General features: G+C 29.0%; 1 protein-coding gene and 15 non-coding genes across 18 annotated transcripts; 1 reads left to right on the top strand and 15 right to left on the bottom strand.

Annotated features, from left to right (window-relative positions):
• The first annotated feature begins 1,357 nt into the window (after window positions 1-1,357).
• On the top strand, window positions 1,358-22,311 carry LOC119611854 (double-stranded RNA-specific editase Adar). 3 transcript variants are annotated; one of them, XM_037967574.1, is made up of 8 exons: window positions 1,358-1,526; window positions 6,421-6,603; window positions 9,203-9,483; window positions 12,504-12,654; window positions 15,351-15,519; window positions 16,631-16,730; window positions 19,309-19,788; window positions 19,934-22,311. In XM_037967574.1, the coding sequence occupies exons 2-8, from the start codon at window positions 6,483-6,485 to the stop codon at window positions 20,030-20,032; spliced, it is 1,401 nt and encodes a 466-aa protein (XP_037823502.1). In that variant the 5' UTR covers window positions 1,358-1,526; window positions 6,421-6,482; the 3' UTR covers window positions 20,033-22,311. The 3 variants fall into 3 exon arrangements, with proteins under 3 accessions (XP_037823502.1, XP_037823501.1, XP_037823499.1); XM_037967573.1 differs by having other exon boundaries at window positions 1,526-1,772; XM_037967571.1 differs by lacking the exon at window positions 1,358-1,526 and adding an exon at window positions 5,202-5,566.
• Trnae-uuc lies at window positions 2,891-2,962 on the bottom strand. The gene has a single exon. It is a non-coding gene; the product is annotated as a tRNA-Glu (tRNA).
• Trnae-uuc lies at window positions 3,240-3,311 on the bottom strand. Its single transcript has one exon. It is a non-coding gene; the product is annotated as a tRNA-Glu (tRNA).
• Trnae-uuc lies at window positions 3,869-3,940 on the bottom strand. Its single transcript has one exon. It is a non-coding gene; the product is annotated as a tRNA-Glu (tRNA).
• On the bottom strand, window positions 4,178-4,249 carry Trnae-uuc. The gene has a single exon. It is a non-coding gene; the product is annotated as a tRNA-Glu (tRNA).
• Trnae-uuc lies at window positions 4,673-4,744 on the bottom strand. The gene has a single exon. It is a non-coding gene; the product is annotated as a tRNA-Glu (tRNA).
• On the bottom strand, window positions 13,431-13,502 carry Trnae-uuc. Its single transcript has one exon. It is a non-coding gene; the product is annotated as a tRNA-Glu (tRNA).
• Window positions 13,711-13,782, bottom strand: Trnae-uuc. Its single transcript has one exon. It is a non-coding gene; the product is annotated as a tRNA-Glu (tRNA).
• Trnae-uuc lies at window positions 14,086-14,157 on the bottom strand. The gene has a single exon. It is a non-coding gene; the product is annotated as a tRNA-Glu (tRNA).
• On the bottom strand, window positions 14,422-14,493 carry Trnae-uuc. Its single transcript has one exon. It is a non-coding gene; the product is annotated as a tRNA-Glu (tRNA).
• Trnae-uuc lies at window positions 14,820-14,891 on the bottom strand. Its single transcript has one exon. It is a non-coding gene; the product is annotated as a tRNA-Glu (tRNA).
• Window positions 15,826-15,897, bottom strand: Trnae-uuc. Its single transcript has one exon. It is a non-coding gene; the product is annotated as a tRNA-Glu (tRNA).
• Window positions 17,530-17,601, bottom strand: Trnae-uuc. The gene has a single exon. It is a non-coding gene; the product is annotated as a tRNA-Glu (tRNA).
• Trnae-uuc lies at window positions 17,986-18,057 on the bottom strand. Its single transcript has one exon. It is a non-coding gene; the product is annotated as a tRNA-Glu (tRNA).
• Trnae-uuc lies at window positions 18,445-18,516 on the bottom strand. The gene has a single exon. It is a non-coding gene; the product is annotated as a tRNA-Glu (tRNA).
• Trnae-uuc lies at window positions 18,742-18,813 on the bottom strand. Its single transcript has one exon. It is a non-coding gene; the product is annotated as a tRNA-Glu (tRNA).
• Window positions 22,312-25,882: the final 3,571 nt, after the last annotated feature.

Raw genomic sequence — 25,882 nt, forward strand, 5'->3', positions numbered from 1 at the left:
TAGATAGATAGATAGATAGATAGATAGATAGATAGATAGATAGATAGATAGATAGATAGATAGATAGATAGATAGATAGATAGATAGATAGATAGATAGATAGATAGATAGATAGATAGATAGATAGATAGATAGATAGATAGATAGATAGATAGATAGATAGATAGATAGATAGATAGATAGATAGATAGATAGATAGATAGATAGATAGATAGATAGATAGATAGATAGATAGATAGATAGATAGATAGATAGATAGATAGATAGATAGATAGATAGATAGATAGATAGATAGATAGATAGATAGATAGATAGATAGATAGATAGATAGATAGATGATAGATAGATAGATAGATAGATAGATAGATAGATAGATAGATAGATAGATAGATAGATAGATAGATCGATAGAAAGATAGATAGATAGATAGATAGATAGATAGATAGATAGATAGATAGATAGATAGATAGATAGATAGATAGATAGATAGATAGATAGATAGATAGATAGATAGATAGATAGATAGATAGATAGATAGATAGATAGATAGATAGATAGATAGATAGATAGATAGATAGACAGATAGATAGATATATAGATAGATATATAGATAGATAGATAGATAGATAGATAGATAGATAGATAGATAGATAGATAGATAGATAGATAGATAGATAGATAGATAGATAGATAGATAGATAGATAGATAGATAGATAGATAGATAGATAGATAGATAGATAGATAGATAAATAAATAGATAGATAGATAGATAGATAGATAGATAGATAGATAGATAGATAGATAGATAGATAGATTTCTTAAAAGTAATGTAATAAAATAATTTTCCACTTCTCAATCAGCGTTGTTAACATACGACATACAACAATACAACACACTTCACCGGTTGTGAAAATATACATACATATATGTACATTATGGTGCTGAGGGTAAGTATATAAGAATTCGGCACAGACGAATACTTATTATATTTAATGTGTTTTGTACATTTACACTTGAATTATTTTATTACTTCTTTGTCTAGGCTTGATTTACCAATAATTAATGACATTTTGTGGTAAATAAATGGATTGGAATTGTTTTGATAATTTTATACAAATAAACAAATAAATATAAATATTATAAATTTTAATCTTAAGATTTTGTTCTGTGGTAGGTCTAAAAATCTTATGCTATTATATACAAAATAACAAAAATCTTAAGCATAATGATATAAACAAAGTTTTGAAATTTCACTACATCTTAGAACTTGAAATCAATTATTATTTTTAATCCCTCAGTTTACATATTATTCTAAACAATATTAATGCATTTCTTTGTATTTCTTAACACTTACAGGTTGATGGTCAGAAATACTTGGGACAGGGACGTAGTAAAAAAATTGCCCGCATAGAGGCTGCTGCTACTGCTCTACGCAGTTTTATACAATTCAAAGATGGTGCTGTTTTGACTCCGCTGAAACCGGCCTGTAATCTGGACTTTACCAGTGATGAACATTTGGATAATGGTACTTTAACAACAGTAACTTCTACTACCGAAACACAATCCAATACCACTACTCCTAGTTGCAATAATAATAATAAAAATATAAACCCTAACGTCACATCTACCCTAGATGTTGAGGCATTAACACAGAGTGAATTGGTTGAGCTTGTTGACAATTGGTTGAAGCATGTTAAACATGCCGCTAAACATAAAATCACCCAAAGCGAAGATTTAATGTTTCAGAAATTTGTATTGAGCATGAAGTCAAGCAAGTATTTGTTTTGTTCATTTTTTTTTTGTTTGTGTTTCTTTTTTATTACAGTAGTTTTCCGATTTAACGAACCCATATGTTGTCAGGCCTGTTCGTAAAATTGAAAAGTTCGTTATATGCAGTACTAACTAAAACGTGGGTTTTTGGTAGGAAAATAATTAAAAATAGGTACATAAAATATTTTTTAAATGTATTTTATAAAAATTAATTCTTTTTTTTTATAAAAATAGCACAAAACACAAAATTCCGAATCTTATATACCCACCTTCAAACCATATTTGTGTCGAATTTAATCGCTGTATTTTTAATTCAGTTATTTCTCGTTATTTCTCGAAGTTCATCGCTATACTCGTATTTTTAAGCGAGTAATGAGCGTTGAAGTAATTTTCTTAAGGGGCCTGATATGGAGGGTAAGGTCAATTATGGACCGATTCCCATAAAATTTGTTAGAGATTTCGGTTAGTATAGAACATGTTTGTATCGAATTTCATCGGCGTACTCGTATTGTTAAGCGAGTATTGAGCGTTAAAGTCATTATCTGAAGGAAGGACATAGCTACATCGAACTAAAATTTTAATAAGAACCCAGAATGTGTTACAGTTTTGGGTATAAAAGCACCGCTTAAAACAACGGTATAGTTTTTTGCTACAACTTAGGTTATTTGTTATTTTTGATAAATGTCATTTCATCTTCATTTAAATAATAATATTTTTATTAGTTCGTTAAACAGAGTACAAAAAACAAGTTTTGTTCGTTATTTAAGGTAGTCAATAGGAAAAATTAGCTTGTTCGTTAAATGCGATGTTCGTAGAATTGAATGGTCGTTAAATCGGAAAACTACTGTATTATTTTTTTTTAATTTATTTTTTTGTTTATTATATATCAATTGATAAGAGTATTTTTTTTATAAAGAAACCATTTATGGTTAACAATGAAAATATGTATGTACTAGGGAAAAGAATTAGTGATGTCACGGCATGGATTTTGGCATTCAGCAATTTTCTTTCTTAAATTTGAAAAAAATCTGCATTTGATGCCATATAATTTAGTTGAGACGATGTACACATCTAAATTTGGATTGAAAAATTCGATTGAAATTTGGAAAAAAAAAAATCTTCCCATACCGGGAATCGAACCCGGGCCTTCTGGGTGAAAGCCAGATATCCTAGCCACTAGACCATATGGGATATAGTAGCATAAGCGATCAAAACAGTAAAACTATTTCTATATAAAACAACTTTAATTGAGAATAATATACAAAGTTGCCAAATTTCGATTGCTATTTATTACTTAGAAGTCTCGAATATTATTTTTTCCAAATTTTATACAAGTTGTTCGGTTTAAAAAATTTTGAAAATTATCATATATATTTTTATATTCATAGCCAAAGTTTCTTTAAATATTTCCAAATTTTTAATTATAAATGTTTAAGAAATATATATTAAAATTAAGAAAAAAAAAAACTTCCCATACCGGGAATCGAACCCGGGCCTTCTGGGTGAAAGCCAGATATCCTAGCCACTAGACCATATGGGATATAGGAGAATCTATAGGAATAATTTCATAATTTTAAATATTTTGATTATCATTACATAACTTTTGTAAGACCAACTAATATCAAATAATATACTAACGATCTGCAGAGATCTTTTCCATACCATGTGAACACTACTATAGAATTTTAACAAATTTCCATCACAATTTTTATTTAAGTGATATTTTCCCATTTATTTCAATGAAATTCCGAAAATATAAAAAAAACTTCCTATACCGGGAATCGAACCCGGGCCTTCTGGGTGAAAGCCAGATATCCTAGCCACTAGACCATATGGGATATAGAAAATCTTTTAGTTAAAGTAGATCTTTTAAGTAAAAGTCCTTAGAATAAAAAGTTTACACTGTTGCCAAATTTCATATACTTCATCGCTTTTTTACGATATCCTTTTAAAATATCTCAATGATCAAAACTTTCTCAAGAAATTTTTTATTAAATGTTAATGAAGTTTGATTCTGATAACACTTTTGATGCTGATCCATAATTAATGTATATCATCTAGGGATTTATAATATTCAGTTAATAATTAAAAAAAATCTTCCCATACCGGGAATCGAACCCGGGCCTTCTGGGTGAAAGCCAGATATCCTAGCCACTAGACCATATGGGATATGAGTATGTGTCCTCATAATTTTGTTTAATTATAAAATACAACATTTAAGCAGAAATCTTAACATATGAAATCATACATTGTTGACAAATTTCACTTGTATTTTGCTGTCACGTTTAAAGAACATTAATATTTAATATTCTTCTCCTATTTTAGAAAACATAATGTATAATACAAATCTAACTTTATAGATTTAATTTTAATATTGAATACAATTGATTGAAGTTTAAAAAAATCTTCCCATACCGGGAATCGAACCCGGGCCTTCTGGGTGAAAGCCAGATATCCTAGCCACTAGACCATATGGGATATGGAAAACTATGAAAATCAAAATATTTGGATAATAATTTTGTGAAATTGTGGACCTGTTCGGAAATGCATTAATGCGCTGCATTTGATGCCCCCAGATATTAAGAAATAACATGAATGTATGATTCTGTCTATTCATAAAATGGACATCAGGTTATTTACAGCAGCACCCCAAACGAATCATCAGATATTCGTTTGGGATTTCTGAACCATATAACTTGTAACAGCAATCAAAGTTTAATTATACAGTTATGATTTACTTCAAAATTTCTCAACATAAAGGTTTCTAAGTTTAAAATATTTCTATTTGAAAGAGAACAGTACAAACGAATTGTATAAACTTACAATTTCATAACGATCACCATGTAACGGAAATTATTGAAATTTAAACTTTCTGCTATTCGGTAATTTAAAAAAAAATACTTCCCATACCGGGAATCGAACCCGGGCCTTCTGGGTGAAAGCCAGATATCCTAGCCACTAGACCATATGGGATATATGCTTACATAACAATATGATAAATCATTAAGAAAAACCTTTGACCTAAGAAGATCACTAAATGCATTAAGATGTTGGTTCATAAATTAAATTGTTATTAATAAAACATTTTGGAACATAATCTAATAAAAAATGCATAAAAACAAAAAAAATCTATCTGTGTGACCTTAAAATCAAAAATAAATCATATATTTATAACACTAGAAGTAATGCACACAAAGCTTTTTAAACTGATACTGGGGAATTATGTACTACATGTCGACAAAGTATTTTTTTGCTTTGTTTAAAATTATATAAAAAAGTTGCTCTACAACAAAGACCTGTTTACTACGATAATTCAATTTAGGGGCTTTCCCTTATAACCGTAGTAATACAATAACAAACTGAGAGATAATAAACTGATCTTTTATTTTTTACAAATGCACTTTCAGTCCGCTTTACACCATCGTCAAATAACGTTGTCATTTACCATGAAACCTTCTCTTAAAGGTGTCTGTGCCAAGTGTTTGTTTAACATTCGCAGATCATTTGTTACCTGTAACAATTGTCACCTGAAATTTCATACTATTTGTTGTGGCATTGAAGATGCTGGTGTTATCGATATTCTAGAACAAAAGAAAAATATTGTTTATAATTGTGAAAATTGTTTGGATCCCAAGCGAGATTTGTCTTATCAAGTTGAAATTTTAAAGCATGATATTCAAGAGTTAAAACTAATGATTCAGAAAGTTTTATGGGTTACAAGTTTGAAACAAGTTAAGGTTTTAAGTAAAAAGAATTTTAAACGGATAACGGCTAATTTGGCGGATATGTGTAATGGTAAGAGAAATCAACTGCAATAAACATTATATAGTGGAACTTGCATAATATTCGATCGGGCCGCATTATTTTTGGAATTTTAAGACATTCATACCATAGTAATCGGTTAAAATCTCTATATAAGAAGATTTAATCTATAAGCTTGTCTTATAATCAAACTACTACTCGTGATTTTTAGAATAATTTAGAATTTTGATAGACATACCGTTTCAAGCCCAACAGAGAATCCAAACGAGAGTGATAGAAATCGGTTCAGGGTCTCAACCGCCCCCTGCAAGAAAAAAAACAGAAAAATTTTGAAATTAGTTTAAATAAAAAATGTTTAAAAAGCTTTGAGACATTTTTTTTGTATGAATTTTTAATTTGTTATATTCTTAAAATCTAGTTTTTATTAAAAAAGGATTTCGACAGGTATTTATATTATAAAAACAACGTTTTTTAAAATGTGTTAAACTTTTTTATGCTTTTGAATTATTAATAACTTTTTTATTTTATTTTTTTTATTATTTTTAATATTTATTTAATTTCGAGTTTTATATATAAATTTTCTTATTTTACTTGTTTTAAATTTAATAATTTATTATTTTTAATATTATTTCCTTTTATTTTTTTATTCCCACAACCAATATGTACTCATGCTCAAAATTAAACAAATTTTTCCTTGTAAACTAATCCTCAATTCCTTGATTTTGGCATTGTTTTTCCTCAATTAACAGCAACCCTGGCAACAATCCAATCCAAATTCATTCATTCCCGCAAATAGCAAAGAAATATTCATATTGTTCTTGTTAATTTAAGTTTAATTAAGAACTTCACTAATTAGTTTTTTTTGTGTGTATGTGTGTTTCCCTTAGATTCCAATAAAAGTTCATTAAGTGTTGATGGTCAAAAGAAAGTACCGGACAAGGGACCTGTCATGTTGTTGTATGAACTATTCACTGATGTACATTTCGAATGCTCAACCATAGATGGAGCTCAGAATAATTGTCGTTTTAAGATGACAGTAACGGTCAATAATAGTAAATTTGATGGAACTGGTGAGTATTTTATCATCATTTTGTTAGAAATATTTTTTTTCCACGGAAGTCAAGTTTTCAGTCTCAAAAATGAAGAGAAAATCTTTTAAAACTCTTAAAATAATAGTCCAATTCACAGTCGGCGTCGTAGCATAACAGTTTTCTAAACAAAACAACTGTTCATAATCGGTGTTGTATGGTTGTATCGTAGTATTTCGTAATTATACCCTACACCACTATAGTAGGGATGTTTGTAACGCATAAAAATATTGGTCCTACATCCATCTTAAAGTATACCGATCGACTCAGAATCGCTTTCTGAGTCGAATGAGACATGTCCGTCCATCCGTCCGGCTGGCTGGTTGTCCATGTAAACCTTATGCTCAAGCTACAGGTCACATTTTCCAAGATATTTGGATAAAATTTGGAACATATGAGTTTTTCGGCACAGGGACAATGCCTATTGAAAATGGTTGAAATCGGTACATTATTTCACCTAGCCCCCATACAACCTGACTTTCCGATTTTGGGTTTTTAACACATAACTATGTCCAATATACTACTTTCACACCAAAAATTGGCACAACTAAGTTTTATATAACCATGCCAATTTTTATAAAGATCGGCCTTCGTTTCACCCTAGTCCCCATACAAACCCCCCTTAAAAAATATCTTAAACGTCCAAAAATTTACTTATAACCATTAGTATCGCGATGAAATTTAGCATAACTAACCTTTATATAAAATTACATACCTCTTTCCAATTTTTTGAGGATCGGCCCATATTTGACCCTAGCTCCCATATAAAGCTTCATTTAGAAATTTAGTTTTTCATCAATAAATTGCTTAAATACATCGAGATTAAGGTAAAATTTAACAAATTTTTTATGAAATATAAATAACTTTAAAAATTTGCCCATGGTGTAGGGTATCATATAGTCGGCCATGTCCGACTATACTTATTGATTTGTTTTTGTTGTAAAAATTTGTATTTCAAAATATTTTATGACTTACAATGATACGAAATCCATTGTGAATTGAACAAATATTAAAAATTACGACATACAACAATAGCATGCTACCACACCGATTGTGAGCTGGACAAATGTTTAGTTTATTATTACAAAAATTGATGAAAGTTGCAATTTTTCTTCAAATATACTAGACCACTATATATGTTTGTGTTGATGTTTAGATTTAATATCAAACTCTTTATAAAACCCTTAGAATATTGTAGTTTTTAAAAACTTTATGCAATACTTTTGAATTCCAATGTTTATTTTTGTGATCCAGCAATTTGTTTATTTTAATAAAAATTATTTGCTTTACTCTACTTCCACAATAAAGAAGTTTCAAATTACAATCATAGAAAATACTCACAAAATATACAATAAATAATAATTTAACCATTCAGTATTTAAATAAAACTCTAAACAATCGCACGTAATTTGTTGAAACGAACATGTCTGAAGATCAAAATATCGCTTCTGTTATACGTCTCTTTCTTAACTCCACGGAATTATTTGATCCTTACACCAATGATTTCCAACAGTATATACAACGTTTAAATCATTTATTCAATATTAATAATATAACTGAAGATGCCAAGAAAATCTCTTTTCTGATCAGTATGGCCAATACGAAATTCTATCAAATCTTAATGGATCTTTTAAAACCCCAAACGGAACTGGATTTTACATATGCCTCATTGGTGGAAAAATTGCAAAATCATTTCAAAGCTCACAACTATCGTCTTTATAAAGATATGGAATTTTTTCAATACAAACAAAAATCCTGTAAAAATTTGCAGTCATTTGGAGTATCTTTGAAATCTTTGGCTTTACAGTGTCAGTTTGATGATCGCATTTTATTAATACAATTTCTTAATGGTTTGCAAAATGCTGATATGCGAAAATATTTAATAGAAAATCATAATCTCCAAAGTTTTGATCAAGCATTTCAATTGGCTTTGCAAAAGGAAAAAAATGTTTTTCGTTGTTATTTCTGTGGCAAAGCCAATCATATGAAAAGAAATTGTAAGAAAAGACAATTTATTTGAATTTAAAAAAATAATGTAAAGAATTGCTCTTTTTTAAATAAAACGTTTTACTCAAATTTGAGTTGAAAAAAAAATGTTTTGATCTTGTTTTGCTTTTTCCAAAAGTTTTGTGCTAAAAGTTTTTAAAAATAAAAATTTAAGTTTTTAACTTCGTTTTAATGTTTTTTTATATAGAAACTTCGCAAATAGCAGCTTTAATATATAAATATAACAAAAGCTTACAACAGTTTAATTTCCAAAACATTTTAAGCTTAATTTGTTTGCTTATAACATTGTTTAATTAGAAGTTCTGGCTGTCAGCAAATCTTAAGCTTTGACGTTACAACTTTTTAAAACATTTAAACCCCCTTTAAAATGTAATGAATGCATTTTGAGTAATTAAAGATTTTAGAAAGCTTTCAAAGCTTTTGTTACAGAAATCGTAAAAGCTTTGTAAAATTAATGATCTGCAATATTTCTTTGTTTCAATGAGTATAAAACTTTGACTTTTTTAATGCAAAAATTTGTGTGTTTTAAAATATTTCTTCCAAAAATCTAAAATCTATTTCTCTTTCTTTCCAGGTCCCTCAAAAAAATTAGCCAAAAATGCTGCCGCTAAAGCAGCTCTTGCTTCGCTGTGCAATATCTCCTACAGCCCTATGATGCATCCACAGAAGAGTTTACCCTTGCCCATGGATGATAAGTCAGCTTCTATGGAACTACCACAAATACATGCCGATACCATAGGACGTTTGGTATTGGAGAAATTTATGGAAGTGATTAAGGGTCAGGAATCGTATTCGCGTCGTAAAGTTTTGGCCGGCATAGTAATGACAGAAAATATGAATTTCAATGAGGCTCAAGTAAGTTAAAGAGAATGAAAGAAAAAGTAATTAAAAACCAAAAAAAAAAAAAAAAAAAAATATCAGAATCCGTCGATAGTGGAACTAAGGAAATGCATTTGAACGGAAATATTTAGATATAAAAAGTATCGTGGCTTTAGTAGCGAATAACGCTTTGACTGTGAGGCTAAAAAAGCTTAGACTATATGTACATATATATTTGTTTATAGACTATTTTTTAACCATTGAAAGGCAAATGGGCTTTATTAAGTTTCTGATAACTCTTATGCCTGTTGAGACTAGACTATAGACTAGACCAATGTTGCCCAAAATCGCGATTCCCTATCACGCGAGATAGGGCAAGATATTTCTGCTGACGTTGCGTTGACTCACCTACACTATAAGCTTACTTGTGTATTTTCTTATTTGAGCATGTGTTAGTTGATTATCTCTCAACTTGCAAAACAAAATCAACTCAGTTGCTGATCAGCATTTGTCGAAGTAAGATCTGTATGCAACTTTTTTAAAATCCACACAGAAATACAACAACAAAATTTTGAGAAAGCCGAATTTATGTAGATGAATGAGAGAGCACAGCTGATAGTTTTTTATATATGAACTTTAATATACGCTGTCCGTCAAAATCCATAATATCAATTTGACAGTTAGAATATACTTTTTAGTTTGCAGTCATTTTATTAGTACAGTTTTATTTTAGGTTACATTTTGTTCTCTGCTGCTTTACCAATACAAATTAATGTGTAACAGTGTGTGTATGGGCAGCACTGGACTAGACTATAGACTAGACTATAGACTAGACTATAGACTAGACTATAGACTAGACTATAGACTAGACTAGACTATAGACTAGACTATAGACTAGACTATAGACTAGACTATAGACTAGACTATAGACTAGACTATAGACTAGACTATAGACTAGACTATAGACTAGACTATAGACTAGACTATAGACTAGACTATAGACTAGACTATAGACTAGACTATAGACTAGACTATAGACTAGACTATAGACTAGACTATAGACTAGACTATAGACTAGACTATAGACTAGACTATAGACTAGACTATAGACTAGACTATAGACTAGACTATAGACTAGACTATAGACTAGACTATAGACTAGACTATAGACTAGACTATAGACTAGACTATAGACTAGACTAGACTAGACTATAGACTAGACTATAGACTAGACTATAGACTAGACTATAGACTAGACTATAGACTAGACTATAGACTAGACTATAGACTAGACTATAGACTAGACTATAGACTAGACTATAGACTAGACTATAGACTAGACTATAGATTATACTATAGACTGGACTATAGACTAGACTAGACTATAGACTAGACTAGACTATAGACTAGACTATAGACTAGACTATAGACTAGACTAGGCTATAGACTAGACTAGACTATAGACTAGACTAGGCTATAGACTAGACTAGACTATAGACTAGACTATAGACTAGACTATAGACTGGACTATAGACTAGACTATAGAGTAGACTATAGACTAGACTATAGACTATACTATAGACTATACTATAGACTATACTATAGACTGGACTATAGACTGGACTATAGACTGGACTATAGACTGGACTATAGACTAGACTATAGACTAGACTATAGACTAGACTATAGACTAGACTATAGACTAGACTATAGACTAGACTATAGACTAGACTATAGACTAGACTATAGACTAGACTATAGACTAGACTATAGACTAGACTATAGACTAGACTATAGATTATACTATAGACTGGACTATAGACTAGACTGGACTATAGACTAGACTATAGACTAGACTATAGACTAGACTATAGACTAGACTATAGACTGGACTATAGACTAGACTATAGACTGGACTATAGACTAGACTATAGACTATACTATAGACTAGACTATACCATAGACTGGACTATAGACTAAACTATAGACTATACTCTAGACTAGACTATAGACTGGACTATAGACTAGACTATAGACTATACTATAGACTATACTATAGACTATACTATAGACTAGACTATAGACTGGACTATAGACTAGACTATAGACTAGACTATAGACTATACTATAGACTAGACTGTAGACTAGACTATAGACTAGACTGTAGACAATAGACTAGACTATAGACTAGACTGTAGACTAGACTATAGACTAGACTGTAGACTATAGACTAGACTATAGACTAGACTATAGACTAGACTATAGACTAGACTATAGACTAGACTATAGACTAGACTATAGACTAGACTATAGACTAGACTAGACTATAGACTAGACTATAGACTAGACTATAGACTAGACTATAGACTAGACTATAGACTAGACTATAGACTAGACTACACTATAGACTAGACTATAGACTAGACTATAGACCAGACTATAGACGAGACAATAGAATAGACTGTAGACTAGAATATAGACTAGACTATAGACTAAACTGTAGACTAGATTATAGACTATACTATAGTCTAGACTGAAGACTAGACTATAGAATAGGCCGTATCTCTTGTTCGATATAGATCTGCCATTGGATTCAATGAAACCTAAAATGATCTCAATGGATTAAATAGCATGTCCCTCCATCGACCGAGAAATTGGCATTAGCGCCAAGTTAGTTTGTTAACAAATCATTTTTTTTTTTTTTTTTTGGACCAATACTTGGGGAATGACCCCTACATATGTTGTGTATTGTGTTGTCACTTAGAAAATATCTTTTAAAAAATAACAAATAGATGTTTTAAAATATCTTTTAAAACATCTATTTGTTATTCAGGCAAAAGAATTTACATATTTTCTTTACATGATTTTTGCATTTTAATTAAACTCAACTTCAATATTCAAACTTTGAATATTCAGTATTTATAAATATATTATATATGGCCAGAAATCGGAGATACTGATAGTTTCTTCATATTATTTTAATTTGATTTAAAAATTTTTAGAAAATTTTCAATTTGTTACCCAAACATTTATTTAACTTTTATATACTTTTCTAGGTCATTTCCGTATCTACTGGTACTAAATGTGTCAGTGGTGAGCACATGAGCATTAATGGCACTGTCCTTAATGATTCACATGCTGAAATTGTATCACGTCGTTGTTTCATGAAATATTTGTATGCACAATTGGAACTACACTTTAATCAGGGTAAGTTAATCTTAATCTATGCAATAAAATTTATAGATAAAAATAAATTTAATAATTAATTAGCATATTGCAAGTGAAACAAAAAAAATCAACTTTAATAGTATTTTTAATTAATATAAATTTTCAAGAATTTGTTTTATGCTGCATGTTTTCCTATTTTTCCACAATTTAGTGTAAAATTTTTCTAACCCGAAAATCATTTTAGATTCATTTTCAAAAAAATCCCCAAACATTGTGTATGTAACTGAATATTTTGTTTTCAAATTGCTTGTGTGTATTTTATGATGTTAATGATTATTATTTTTTTAATTATTTATTGAAATTAGTTCATAATTGGTTAATGCTTTTGGTTTTTTATTATTTTTGAATTTTTATCTAAATGTTGTGATCATATTTTTCATCATTATCATTATAATTATTATTTCTTTATGTGTTTAACTATTCTTGTAAATAATTTTCTTTGGTGTGTCTGGTATATTATTTTGGCTTGAAAACTGGCTCTTATTTCTTCAAATCTTTCAGCTAATTTAAAATCACTATCGATTATTTCTTTATCTAACGAACTGCAAAGAAATTTGATTTAAGTATTGAACTTTTGTAAAAACTTTCAGTGGAATTACTCTCAAAACTGAACGATCTGCTTCATATGTAAAATCTTAACAGTTAGCCTTGGTCTGATCCCGTCCCCTATGGTGGGATGACATTTTTGTAAATTTCTTTTTGCTTGGAGAAGATTTTTATCTGAATTTGGTATAAACAAGTTTTAGAAAAAAATCTTCCCATACCGGGAATCGAACCCGGGCCTTCTGGGTGAAAGCCAGATATCCTAGCCACTAGACCATATGGGATATAGAAATCTATATGATCAATGACATTTAATAAAAGTAAAGCTACACTGTTGCCAAGTTTCACCTACATATATCCTTTTAAAAATTTAACTCAAATTCATTTTTATAAATATTTTGATCCAGGATATTCCATCAACTGATCTAAATAGCTTCTAATAAAAATAATATCTAAAATTCGATTCTTAAAGCAATGCCAACTAAAAAAACCTTCCCATACCGGGAATCGAACCCGGGCCTTCTGGGTGAAAGCCAGATATCCTAGCCACTAGACCATATGGGATATACAAATTCCTCGACTTCACAAACTTCAAAATAATAATTACGACTACGGAGTTGTAAGTAGTTGCCAAATTTCACTTCTATTTTTCATAAAATTCGAACAAGTTCTATTCAGACCAATATCCGAAACTAATTCAAACTTTTTTAATGTACATGACGATTTTTCGGTACTTGTTCAAAGTTCTCTAGAATACTATCTAATATCTGATTCTGACAACAAAGTCAAACAAATTCATGATATTTTATACAAATAGTGAGAATAATAAACAATTTGTATTCTTGAAATATGCATTTAAAAAAAAACTTCCCATACCGGGAATCGAACCCGGGCCTTCTGGGTGAAAGCCAGATATCCTAGCCACTAGACCATATGGGATATAAAATACTTGGAAGTATTTTTTCTATTGATTATTGAATATATATAGTATAAGATCAGATCCAAGGAGGGAAGATTCTCTTTTAAATCAAAAACTAGTTTTATTATCAATCGTTATAAAATGTTTTCGAATGCATGTTTTTATGTATTCATGTTTAAGCAGTATTCGTTATACCCAGCTTCGACTGTAGTTTTGATTTTACTTGTTTTTAATCCTAAGATTCTCAATTCTAACCAATTAACCTATTTAATTAATAAAAAACTTTCCCATACCGGGAATCGAACCCGGGCCTTCTGGGTGAAAGCCAGATATCCTAGCCACTAGACCATATGGGATATAGAAAATATTAAAGACACCTTTTCTTTTTGATTTTATTATATTTTATGTTTTTTATAAAAAAACCAAAGAAAAATGCATGATTGTTAGATGTGTGTTTCAAAAAAAAAAAAAAAAAAATATGTGAAAATAAAAAATTTATTTCAAAGTGATTATCAACATAAATTATTTCAGAATTTATTACACATTTTATAACAAAATTATATTTAATTATTGATGTGATTATTAAACTCAAAACATAATTTAAACAAAGTGAATTATAACAACAATACATGTGTTTTTAAAAGTGTTAAATGAAGGTAAACGCACAATAATAAAAAATAACTTCCCATACCGGGAATCGAACCCGGGCCTTCTGGGTGAAAGCCAGATATCCTAGCCACTAGACCATATGGGATATAAGCAAAACTGAGTGTATGATCAAAATTGCAGCATCTTTTTAAAAACCATCTTATATATTCTTTTAATATTTTGTTAACCAGCATCTTTTCATTTGTTCTTACTAAAATCCACTAGCTAAAAAAATATTGTTGCCCCAAAACTGTTTTTGAGTTTTTATAAAAATTAAAATTTTCATCTCAAGTACTTTCTTTTTTTCATTTTATTTAGTAGATTCTTCTTTTTTTATATAATGAAATTATATATTTATCAAAATTAACACGTACATATTATTAATTAATCAAATTACTTTAAAAAAAGTGAAAAACAATTATAATTAACACCCTCCTACAGATTTTTTTCGTTTGTTTTTGAAACATTCTCTTTACAAACTATTTTTTTAAAAAAAGAAATGTAACCGCCAGCAGAAAACCATGACATTAATAAAAACAAAAATTTATTTTATTTATTTTTATAGCAACAGCAAATCAGTCAATTTTCGTGAGGAACCAAGAAAATGCGCAATACCCGTACAAATTGAAAACCGGTGTACATTTTCATCTGTACATTAACACAGCGCCTTGTGGGGATGCTCGCATTTTTAGTCCCCACGAAAATGACTCGAGTGTTGATAAACACCCAAATAGGTAAAAAATTAATATCTTTGATATATTCTTTTTTTTATATAATAATTTTCCTTGTTTTTTTTATTAAATATATAAAAAAATCAATTTTTACATACATAAAAAAAGTAAATTTTGTCTTAAAAAAAATTTAAAAAGATAATTTACCAATAATTTCTTTTGTAGAACAAGTAGAGTAAAAAACAATAACAAAAAAAGAACAATTTTTGGAACTGAAATTTTCAAAAACCAAAGTATTTAAAAATGAATGAAAACATATGAGAAAAAGAAAATGTATAAGAAAGAAAACCAAAAAAAAAAAAAAGAAACTTCCCATACCGGGAATCGAACCCGGGCCTTCTGGGTGAAAGCCAGATATCCTAGCCACTAGACCATATGGGATATTGACAGTTTAATGGCTGAATTCAACCCGCTGTCTGCATACACACAAATAAAATTTATTTTTAAATACTTGAATTTTTGAAAATTCTCAAAAATTAATTTTAGTTTAATTAATTATTCCAATTAATTATTTTTGTTTGATAATAATTTCCAAAAGACAACAAACCCAATGTTTTTAAAGACAAAAACAAAATTTTAATTAAAAATTAACTTAAAAAACGTGTTTTCTCTTTTCTATCTCTCTCTCTTTTTATAATTTTGTTCTCTTTTTCTAATTTGTTTGTTGTTTTCTTAATAACAAACAACAACTATTTATATATTTTTTTCTTTTACGCGCTCTTTCTTCCAATATTTTTCTGCTACTTTGTCTATGTTTGAAAACATTGTGGTTGTAAATTCAATTTAATTCTTTCATTTATTTTATTTATTTTTATTGTTGTTGTCTTTATTTCGTTTTTATTGTAAAATCATTACAATTCCTTACTCTCTTTTACTCTACTACTACAACTACAAATTCATATTTTACTTATTGTTGCTGTAAAAATGTTTTTTCGTTTTTTTTTTTTTTTTGTTTTTTCTAACACAAAAAATTTTTTTTAACCCAATAATTTTTATATGTATTGACAAAAAAATCCAATTTGAACAAAAAAAAATTAAACAAATTCAAACTCTAAAACAAACACCACTACTACTTCACTCCTGCTACTCCAACTACCGTTATCGAAATATATAGAAAAGCCCGTGGTCAATTGCGTACAAAGATTGAGTCTGGTGAGGGCACTATACCCGTTAAGAGTAGTGATGGTATACAAACCTGGGATGGTGTTTTGGAGGTAAGTTTTTTTTAAACTTTTTCTATTTTATTTATTTAATAGTTTTAAGTATATTGTTTAACAATTTTCGGAAGTTCTGATAAATTTTGTTCTAATTTTTATTAAAAAAATTACTTCCCATACCGGGAATCGAACCCGGGCCTTCTGGGTGAAAGCCAGATTTCCTAGCCACTAGACTATATGGGATACCAATTTATATCTAGCCAGATTCTGACGACAAGAACATTAACCTTTTTACACCATTGTCTAATAAAATTGGAATAAATTTGATGACTAATGTTGTTCTTTACACAAACCAGTTCTAACATTTTCAACCACTGGGTGAATACCATGCGTCGACCTCTTGCCCAATCTGCCACAAAGCCGTGGCAGGAAGGGCAAAAGATACAAATTCGAAGACATGCTTCAGGATCGGAGATTATCTAAACTCCTAAATGCCTTTCTATGGGTCAGGCATCCGGTTGCAATGTAACTCCACACCGAGCTTACCACAGCCACCACGTTACTGCCCGAAGGTCCTCACCAACTACCAAGGCTGAAAACGATGATCCAGGGGCTCCTGGATGCCGTGGTACGAGATTATAGACTCCGGTTGGTCTTCGTACACAGACCGACTCCAGTTAGATCCAAGAAGACCCGGGACTGGTAACCCCCCATACGACACATTCACACAACAACATACACACACTTCGTCAGTCAACGTCGAATCTCCCCACCGGAAATTAGGTAGTCTAACTATCCCCAATAATATTGATATATTCGAAATTATCCAATCCAAATTTTTAATAATAAAAAAATCTTCCCATACCGGGAATCGAACCCGGGCCTTCTGGGTGAAAGCCAGATATCCTAGCCACTAGACCATATGGGATATAAAAAATTATTGACTTCTCAAACTTCAAAATAGTAATTTCGACTATGGAGTTGTAAGTAGTTGCCAAATTTCACTTCACATTTTCTTAAAATTCGACCAAGTTCTATTCAGACCAATATCCGAAACTAATTCAAACTTTTTGACGATTTTTCAATTGACAAATAAAGGATAAAACATTCTTACCAAAAAAAGCTTACACTGTTGGCAAATTGCACTTCCTAGTAAGTAATTGCATATTTAACGATATCATTTTCTTACAATCCTTTGTATATTGTAATTCGAATTAGAATTTCTGATATTCAATCCAAATACATGATTTTTAATCCCAAACTTTAACATAATAACTTTCTGTAGTTTAAAAACGACACTACCTAAAAAACCTTCCCATACCGGGAATCGAACCCGGGCCTTCTGGGTGAAAGCCAGATATCCTAGCCACTAGACCATATGGGATATATAAAAGGTTTGCGCTTAAAGATAATTTTATATAAACGGACATTGAATTCGAGAACTACATAATATATTAAAGAAAGTTTGCGATGTTGCCAAATTTCACTTTCTTCTATTTAACTGCTATTTTAACGATATCTTTTAATGATTTTGCAAAGTATGGCGCACATAAGTTTATAATTGGTCCTAACACCCATATAAGGTCCCCTCTAGAAAATAATATTAACGCTCTTTACGGCCTTAATAATATCAGTATAGCGATGAAATTCGACATAAACAAGTTTTGTAGAAACAATAATCTACCTATCTAATTTTATAAAGATATGAGACCCTTTTTCTAAAAATTTAAAAATTCCTAAAATTTAAATAGAAAACTTTATAAAAAAAAACTTCCCATACCGGGAATCGAACCCGGGCCTTCTGGGTGAAAGCCAGATATCCTAGCCACTAGACCATATGGGATATTGAAAACTCTCCAATTAAGAGTAGTTTTTTCGGGAAGCTGTATATAATATCACAACAGCAATGTTGCCAAATTTCACTTTTTTATCATAAAAGTAATTTAAATGTCATGAGGTAGCATTACTTGTCATCACCAAATAATTTAGAATGTTTTTAAGTAGAGATTATTTTTCAAATTTGAATAAATATAATTTGTATTTTTTAAAAGTAGTTGAAAAAAATATCTTCCCATACCGGGAATCGAACCCGGGCCTTCTGGGTGAAAGCCAGATATCCTAGCCACTAGACCATATGGGATACTTATGTAACTTGACTACAAATGTGTGTTAGAATCTCTCTAATCGAATTCTAAATTTAAAATCTTCAATTCTAGATATCAATTAATAATTTGTGTAAAATAATTTTGTGAATAATAAATCTGTTTTGAATAGATTGATAACTATGTATTTAAGAAGACGCATTAGCATTTTATCAACGTGTATAATTCCATTAATTTTAGATTTCTTGGAAGTCATTCAAAAGTTTACTTTTTAATAATTAAATGCAAGATAATAATGTCGAAAAGATTTCTTAGAATCAAAACCTCTTACAGTTTTTTTTTTTTTAGCTTAATAGCTTGTAACTAAAATTTATCAGAATTTAAACAGAAACTTGTTAAACAAATTAACAAATAACTAGCAAATTAAAAATATTAAAAATCTATCAAATCTATTTTACAAAAAAAATCCAAACGATTTATTTTATTAATAAAATTTCCTTTTTTTATACAAAAAAAAAAACCTAATTTATCAGGGTCATCGTCTACTCACCATGTCTTGTTCGGATAAAATAGCACGCTGGAATATAGTCGGCATCCAAGGATCTCTACTGTCCTCTATTATAGAACCAATCTATTTGCATTCCATAGTATTGGGCAGTCTTTTACATCCCGAGCATATGTATCGTGCTGTTTGCGGACGCATTGAAAAATCCATACAAGGTCTTCCACCACCCTATCATCTGAATAAGCCGCGCTTGGCCCAGCTCACCTCGTCGGAGCCGCGCAATCAGGCTAAGGCACCGAATTTCGGTATTAATTGGACAACCGGTGATACTGAGGTGGAAGTGGTGAATTCGTTGACCGGCAAAACGGTCAACAATCAAATATCGCGCATAACGAAACAAATGTTTTTCCGTAAATATGGAAGTCTGGTGAAGAATTTACCCGGCTTGCCGGAAAAGAAGATACAAACCGATTACGGGCAGACAAAGGCTAAAGTTAAAGATTATCAGGTGGAGATGAATTGGTTTTATTTATATATGATTTTCTTTTCTTTTTTTTCTTCTTATTTTTCAAAGCAAAAATAAATTGAAATATTTTTGTATTGAAGGTTTTTTTAATATTCTAGTTATTTATATACAATTTCTTAACTTTTAGATTGCCAAACGTGAACTATTTGCCGCTTTTAGACGTGAGGATTTGGGCAATTGGTTAAAGAAACCTCAAGAACAAGATGAATTTGCGCTTCCGGAATGACTGCTTAAATTTGAAGATTTAAACCAACAACAAGCAGCATTAAAATTAAATTTTGTTTTCCAATATCCAATACAATTGAAACTACAACATGAACAAGAGCAACAACAACAACAAGAAGATATACTAAAGCATACAATCAGGAACAGTAGCCCAGATGTTTTAATGTTAAAGATGATTTATTTCTTACAAATATTTCTTCTAATCATTAAAGTTATCTTATCAAAACAACAACAGCAACAACAAAAATATTTATTATTATTATTAAAAATTCAATTAGTATTTTGGATAATAACTTTATTATTATTACAATTACATTTAAACTTAAACTTAAAAAAAGTAAAACAAAATCAACAAAATTTAGTAGTAATTTTAACTATAAATTATTTATTACAATTACTACAACTGGCTTTTGTAGTTCAATATATAAATGCTAATAATTATTATAATACTAAAGAACAACCTCGTCCTTATCCTAAACCTAAACCAGGTCCAGGTCCTTTTCTTCAAACTCTAACAAATATTAAGGCAGTTGAATTTCTAATAAATGATGCTGTTAACAACAGATTCAACATCATTTTTCCACAAAAGACATTTTGCCTTGAACATTATATAATTATAAAGCATTTCATTATTTTGATTTTTTCAAAATTCTCTTTTACTCAACAACAGCAACAAAATATTATTATTATATTAATTAATATAAGAGAAATTTTTCTTGGCATTCAACAGAAAATTATAAAAAATTTCATAAAAACATTTTTAAAAGGTTCAAAAGGACCTTTGAAAAAATCTGCTGCTGCTGCCGCAAATTTAATGGCATTAAATAAATTGAGCTCTAGAATATTTCTAGAATAGAATGTAGCTAAGATGCTGGAACTAAGTAAAGCAAGTATTATGGCGTTTTAGTCCAAAAAAATAATAAAAAAAATCATAAAAAATACAAAAAAAACATAAATCAAACAATTCTAAAAAATAAATATAATAACAAATATTTAAAACATTATAAAAATACTACTTACACCTTTACATTAAACACATACACACACACACACTTACACTGTCAAATCTTAACATAATCATCTTTATATATAAACCATACATACAGAAAGTTTACTCTATATACATTTAAATAAATTAATAGACAGACATACATTACATACATACGTCTAGTTATACATAGAATAATTAAAAGTTTCAATTACAACTACATTACATATACATATAATAATTTATGTAATTTTTTTTATGTTTTTCTTTTTGTAATAATTTTATTTGTGTATTAATTTTTTTAAAATAAAACAAATCTCTACAACAATTTCAAATGTTTGATTAAAAAAATTAATCGAAAGATTAAAAAAAATTAATCGAATCGAATTTTTAAATTTTAAACATTTTTATTTATTAATTTTAAGTGATTTCCAAATGTATTTTCGAACAAAATAAAGGGAAAGGAAAATATCTTCGAATATAGCATACATTTTAGACTGATAATGATACGGGCTGATGCGGACAACATTATTTTAAGCTCGAAAAAGGATGTCCCATTTTCGAAAGTTTTAGTAAATCTATTTGTATTGTGAATATTGAACAAATATTTGATCTATGCACAAGTTTATTGAATTTCCTATGGGATAGTCTCTCGACTCTCTATGCGCTAGTCTCTTGACTAGTCTATGCGCTAGTAAATTGATTAATCTATGAGCTAGTCAATTGACTAATATAGGTACTCTCCTATGGACAAGTCTTTGGCCTAGTGTATTGACTTGTCTATAGACTAGTCTATCCGTGGACTAGTTTATGGGCTATCGACTAGTCTATTGACTAATCCATGGACTAGTCTACGCACTCGTCTATGGACTAGCATATTGTCTCGTCTACGGACTAGTCTATTAATTAATCTATGGTCTCGTTTATGGACTCATCTATGGACTAGTCTATTGAATCGTCTACGGATTAGTCTATTGACTCGTCTCAGACTAGTCTATTGACTCGTTTACGGACTAATCTTTGACTCGTCTATGGACTAGTTTAACGACTAAACTATGGACTAGTATATTGATAAGTCCATCGACTAGTTTATTGATCAATGCAGCAGACAAATCCATCGACTAGTCTATGGACTAGTCAGTAACTATTTTATGGACTAGTCATTGATTTGTATATAGTCTAGTCTATTGAGTAGCCTTTTGACTAGTCATATCCATGGACTAGTCTATGAACTAGTCTATTCACTCTATGAACTAGTTTAAAAACTAGTCTGCCGGACTAGGATAAGTCCATCGACTAGTCTATTGACTGATCAATTTAACAGACAAATCCATCGACTAGTCCATGGTCATTGAATAGTCTATTGACTAGACAAATCTATGGACTAGTCTATGAACTAGTCAATTGACTAATCTATGGACTCGTCTATGGTCTAGTCTATTTACTCTATGGACTAGTTTAAAAACTAGTCTAGCGGACTAAGATAAGTCCATCGACTAGTCTGTTGACTGATCAATTTAACAGACAAATCCATCTACTAGTCCATAGTCACTGAATAGTCTGTTGACTAGTCTATGGACTAGTCTATTGACTAGTCTATTGTCTAGGTTATTGACTAGTCTATTGTCTAGTCTATTGACTAGTCTATTGTCTAAACTATTGTCTAGGCTATTGACTAATCTATATTGACTTGTCTATTGTTTAGTCTATTGCCTTGCCTGTTGACTAGTATAGTGTCTCGTCTATTAACTATAATGTCTTTTAACTACTCTAAGGACTAGTCCATGGACAGGCCTTTTGGGCAAGTCTTTTGACTATACTATGGAGCAGACAAATCTACTGATTTATCTAGTCTATTGACTCATCTGTTCACTAGTCTATGAGACATTCTATGGACTAGTGTATTAACAAGTTCATGAGTTGGACTATTGACTTGTCGATTGACTATTCTATGCACTAGTCCATTGAAAAGCATTTGATTACTCATTGGACTATAATATATTGACTAGTCTACTGAATAGTGAACTCTAGGGAAAATTCCATTTAAATATTTTGCTAAATATTCCAATAAAATACAAAAAGATTTGATTCAAAAAAGTTTTAGATTTCCAAGTCCTTAATTTTTGAACTAAAATAAGAAAGTTTTTTTTCCCAATTTTACTTTTATCTCATGAAATTGTTGTAGAAGATTTTTCATTTATTTTTATGAAGAAACATTTTCATATTGAAAATAAACGTTTAGTCATATATATTTATAATTTATTTTTATTTTTTATATCTTTTTACTTTCTTTAATTTTTAGTAACCTTTAAATGTAAAATGTAATAATGTTCTAAAAACTGTGAAAAAAAAACTGAAATTTTAAATCTTTTCAGAACAGCTGTGTTTTTTTATGTTAAATTATTCTTTATTTTATTTTTTAATGTATTTTTGTCTTTAGTCATAAACAAAATTTTTTTGTTGTGTATTTAATTTGTAAGTTTTATATTTTATTTTGTTATTTAATAAAAAACATTAGTATGTGAATGAATAAAAAATCCTTTTGTTTTTGTATAATTTATAATGTGTTTTTGTTTTGATCGCCTTTAAATGTTTTAAATATTGGTTAAAAGTAAGAACATTTCACGCTGTGTTTCAACATTTTTTTCATAATAAATTTTGTTAGAAACTTTTGTAAGTCGTATATAGAACAATTTGAGTTTGCTAATCGGGGTTTGATTTTTTAATATGAAACTATAACATGCGAAGAATAAATCATGAAAAACTGTGGGATTATTGAGCAATTTTTTGAAAATTAGTTTAGTAAATTAGTGGAAAACTCAATCTGTAGGTGTATCATAAATCTAGAATCTCGGCTCTATTTCTGTTAGAAAGACAGTTAAAGCCTAGTCCAATCTCTGAATATCCAAATCATTCCGAAATCGGACTATGGACTAGTCTATTAACTAATCTATGATGAGGTTATTGATAAGTGTTTGTGCAAGTCCCTTTGCTGGCTAGAGTATTGAGTAGTCCATGCACTAATCTATTGGCTATTCTATGGACGATTAACTATTCTCTAAAGTAATCTATGTTCTAATTTATGTAGTAGTCTTCGTACTAGTTTCTGGAAAAATCTATACATTAATCTGTTGACTTATGTTTGGATTACTTATGAAAGTTTGAAATATGAAAAAGTAATTAATATGTATGTAGTGACCGTACTGCAATAGAATTCGATGTCAAAAACTACTGAAAAAAGTACAATAGTACCTAATTTTCCTTTCCTGATCTAGTAAACTCTCCATTCTTGATCTAGACTTGATCTATCATCTACTCTAATGTTATAAGATTCTACTAATTATATAATTTTACGGAACAATGTCCGGAAACCGAAGTTTTTGAATATCGTACTTTCATATTGCTCTGTATAAGGGTTTTTCCACCACACAAAAGGTCTAGGTGTATTTTAACATCAGCTGAAACTTTCCTATTAGTTTTCCTAATACATCGTCGGATATATCCCGAAATGGAAAAAGCGAATTCGAATCGAAATTAAATAATTACAATTAATTCAAAATTTTTTTTCGAAACTTGATTATTTTCTTGTGTTTTTATTATTTGGTTTTTGTTAGTGTTTTTTCTTATGTTTTAACAATCAAAATATAAACAAAACACTTAAATATTTATCACACAAAAAAGGCTTTAAAATGAAACATTTATTAACGAAATAATAGTAGACTTTATTTAAAACAATAAAAACAAACAAAAAAATAACTAAAAAATTAAAAGTATTAATTAGTAGCTTTTTAACAAAAATGTCTTCTCAAAATCAATAATTAATAGAAAAACCAGACCAAACTCACTCATACATGCATATGTACTTAAGAACACAAAAAAAAAAAGAAAATTACACAAAAACACACACCCACTCACAGCTCCCATAGAAAATTCAAAGAAAAACACTTTTTCCACACATTAACACAGGGACAGTTAGCTTAAGCTGCAGGTCTTAGATCGTTTAACAATAAAAATCGAAATAAAAAATTTTGCAAATTTTAAGACGTTCGTTTAAATTCAATTTATTTTAGATCTAAGACTTGGGCCTTTGGACAAAACCTTAACATCAATTATAATAAAAAAAGTTTATAACAAATTAACAAGAAAAAAATATATAAAAAAATTAAAAAAAAATAAATAAATTATAAATTTGATCTTATATAAAATACTGTGATACTAAATTTTACTAGTACTTCCAGCATAGCTGCATTTTATCCATTCTAAAATATTCTGAAAATGCTAAAAGAAAAATGAACAACAACAACAATACAAACAAATTAATTAATTAAAAATAAAGAAAACATAATTTAAAAAGAAACGTTATAATCAAGTTTAAACAACAAATACAATAGAATAGTTTAGTTATTAGAAATTTTTTGAAAAAAAAAAAAAAATATTTAAAAACAAAATACAACAATATTTAACAATACTTAATAATAAAACATATTATAATTTTGAAAACAAATAACAAAAACAAAATAATAATTAAAGGATTAATACAATACCACAAATAAAGTTTGGTTTCTTTTAGAATGAAAATAATTAAACAAAAGCAAGCAATATATAACTCTTTTTTTTGGAAAAAATATTAATTAAACATATTTATAAGTTAAAGAAATTAGAAATGAAAATTTAAAAAAATATATATAAAAAATATAAATTAAAAACAGAAGGGAATAGCTAAAAAGTTTCCAAGAAAAAAAAACACAAAATAATAATAAAAAACACAGTAACATTTCAATGAAAATAAAAAGAAATTAAAGCTTTGCAAATAAATTATAAATTCTAATAATATTTAAAACAAAAAGTACACTTACAAAAACA

This window comes from Lucilia sericata, unplaced genomic scaffold, assembly GCF_015586225.1.
Source record: "Lucilia sericata isolate MDLA Ls3-8-SP2 unplaced genomic scaffold, ASM1558622v1 Contig001549F_arrow, whole genome shotgun sequence".
Taxonomy (NCBI): domain Eukaryota; kingdom Metazoa; phylum Arthropoda; class Insecta; order Diptera; family Calliphoridae; genus Lucilia; species Lucilia sericata.

What these genes read in the sequence shown, in the direction of transcription:
- LOC119611854 (XM_037967571.1), top strand. Translation starts at nt 5,218, where the DNA reads ATGAAACCTTCTCTTAAAGGTGTCTGTGCCAAGTGTTTGTTTAACATT. An exon ending in TTTGGCGGATATGTGTAATG is followed by an intron (nt 5,567 to 6,420) that starts GTAAGAGAAATC and finishes TGTTTCCCTTAG; the next exon opens with ATTCCAATAAAAGTTCATTA. An exon ending in TGAATTTCAATGAGGCTCAA is followed by an intron (nt 9,484 to 12,503) that starts GTAAGTTAAAGA and finishes ATACTTTTCTAG; the next exon opens with GTCATTTCCGTATCTACTGG.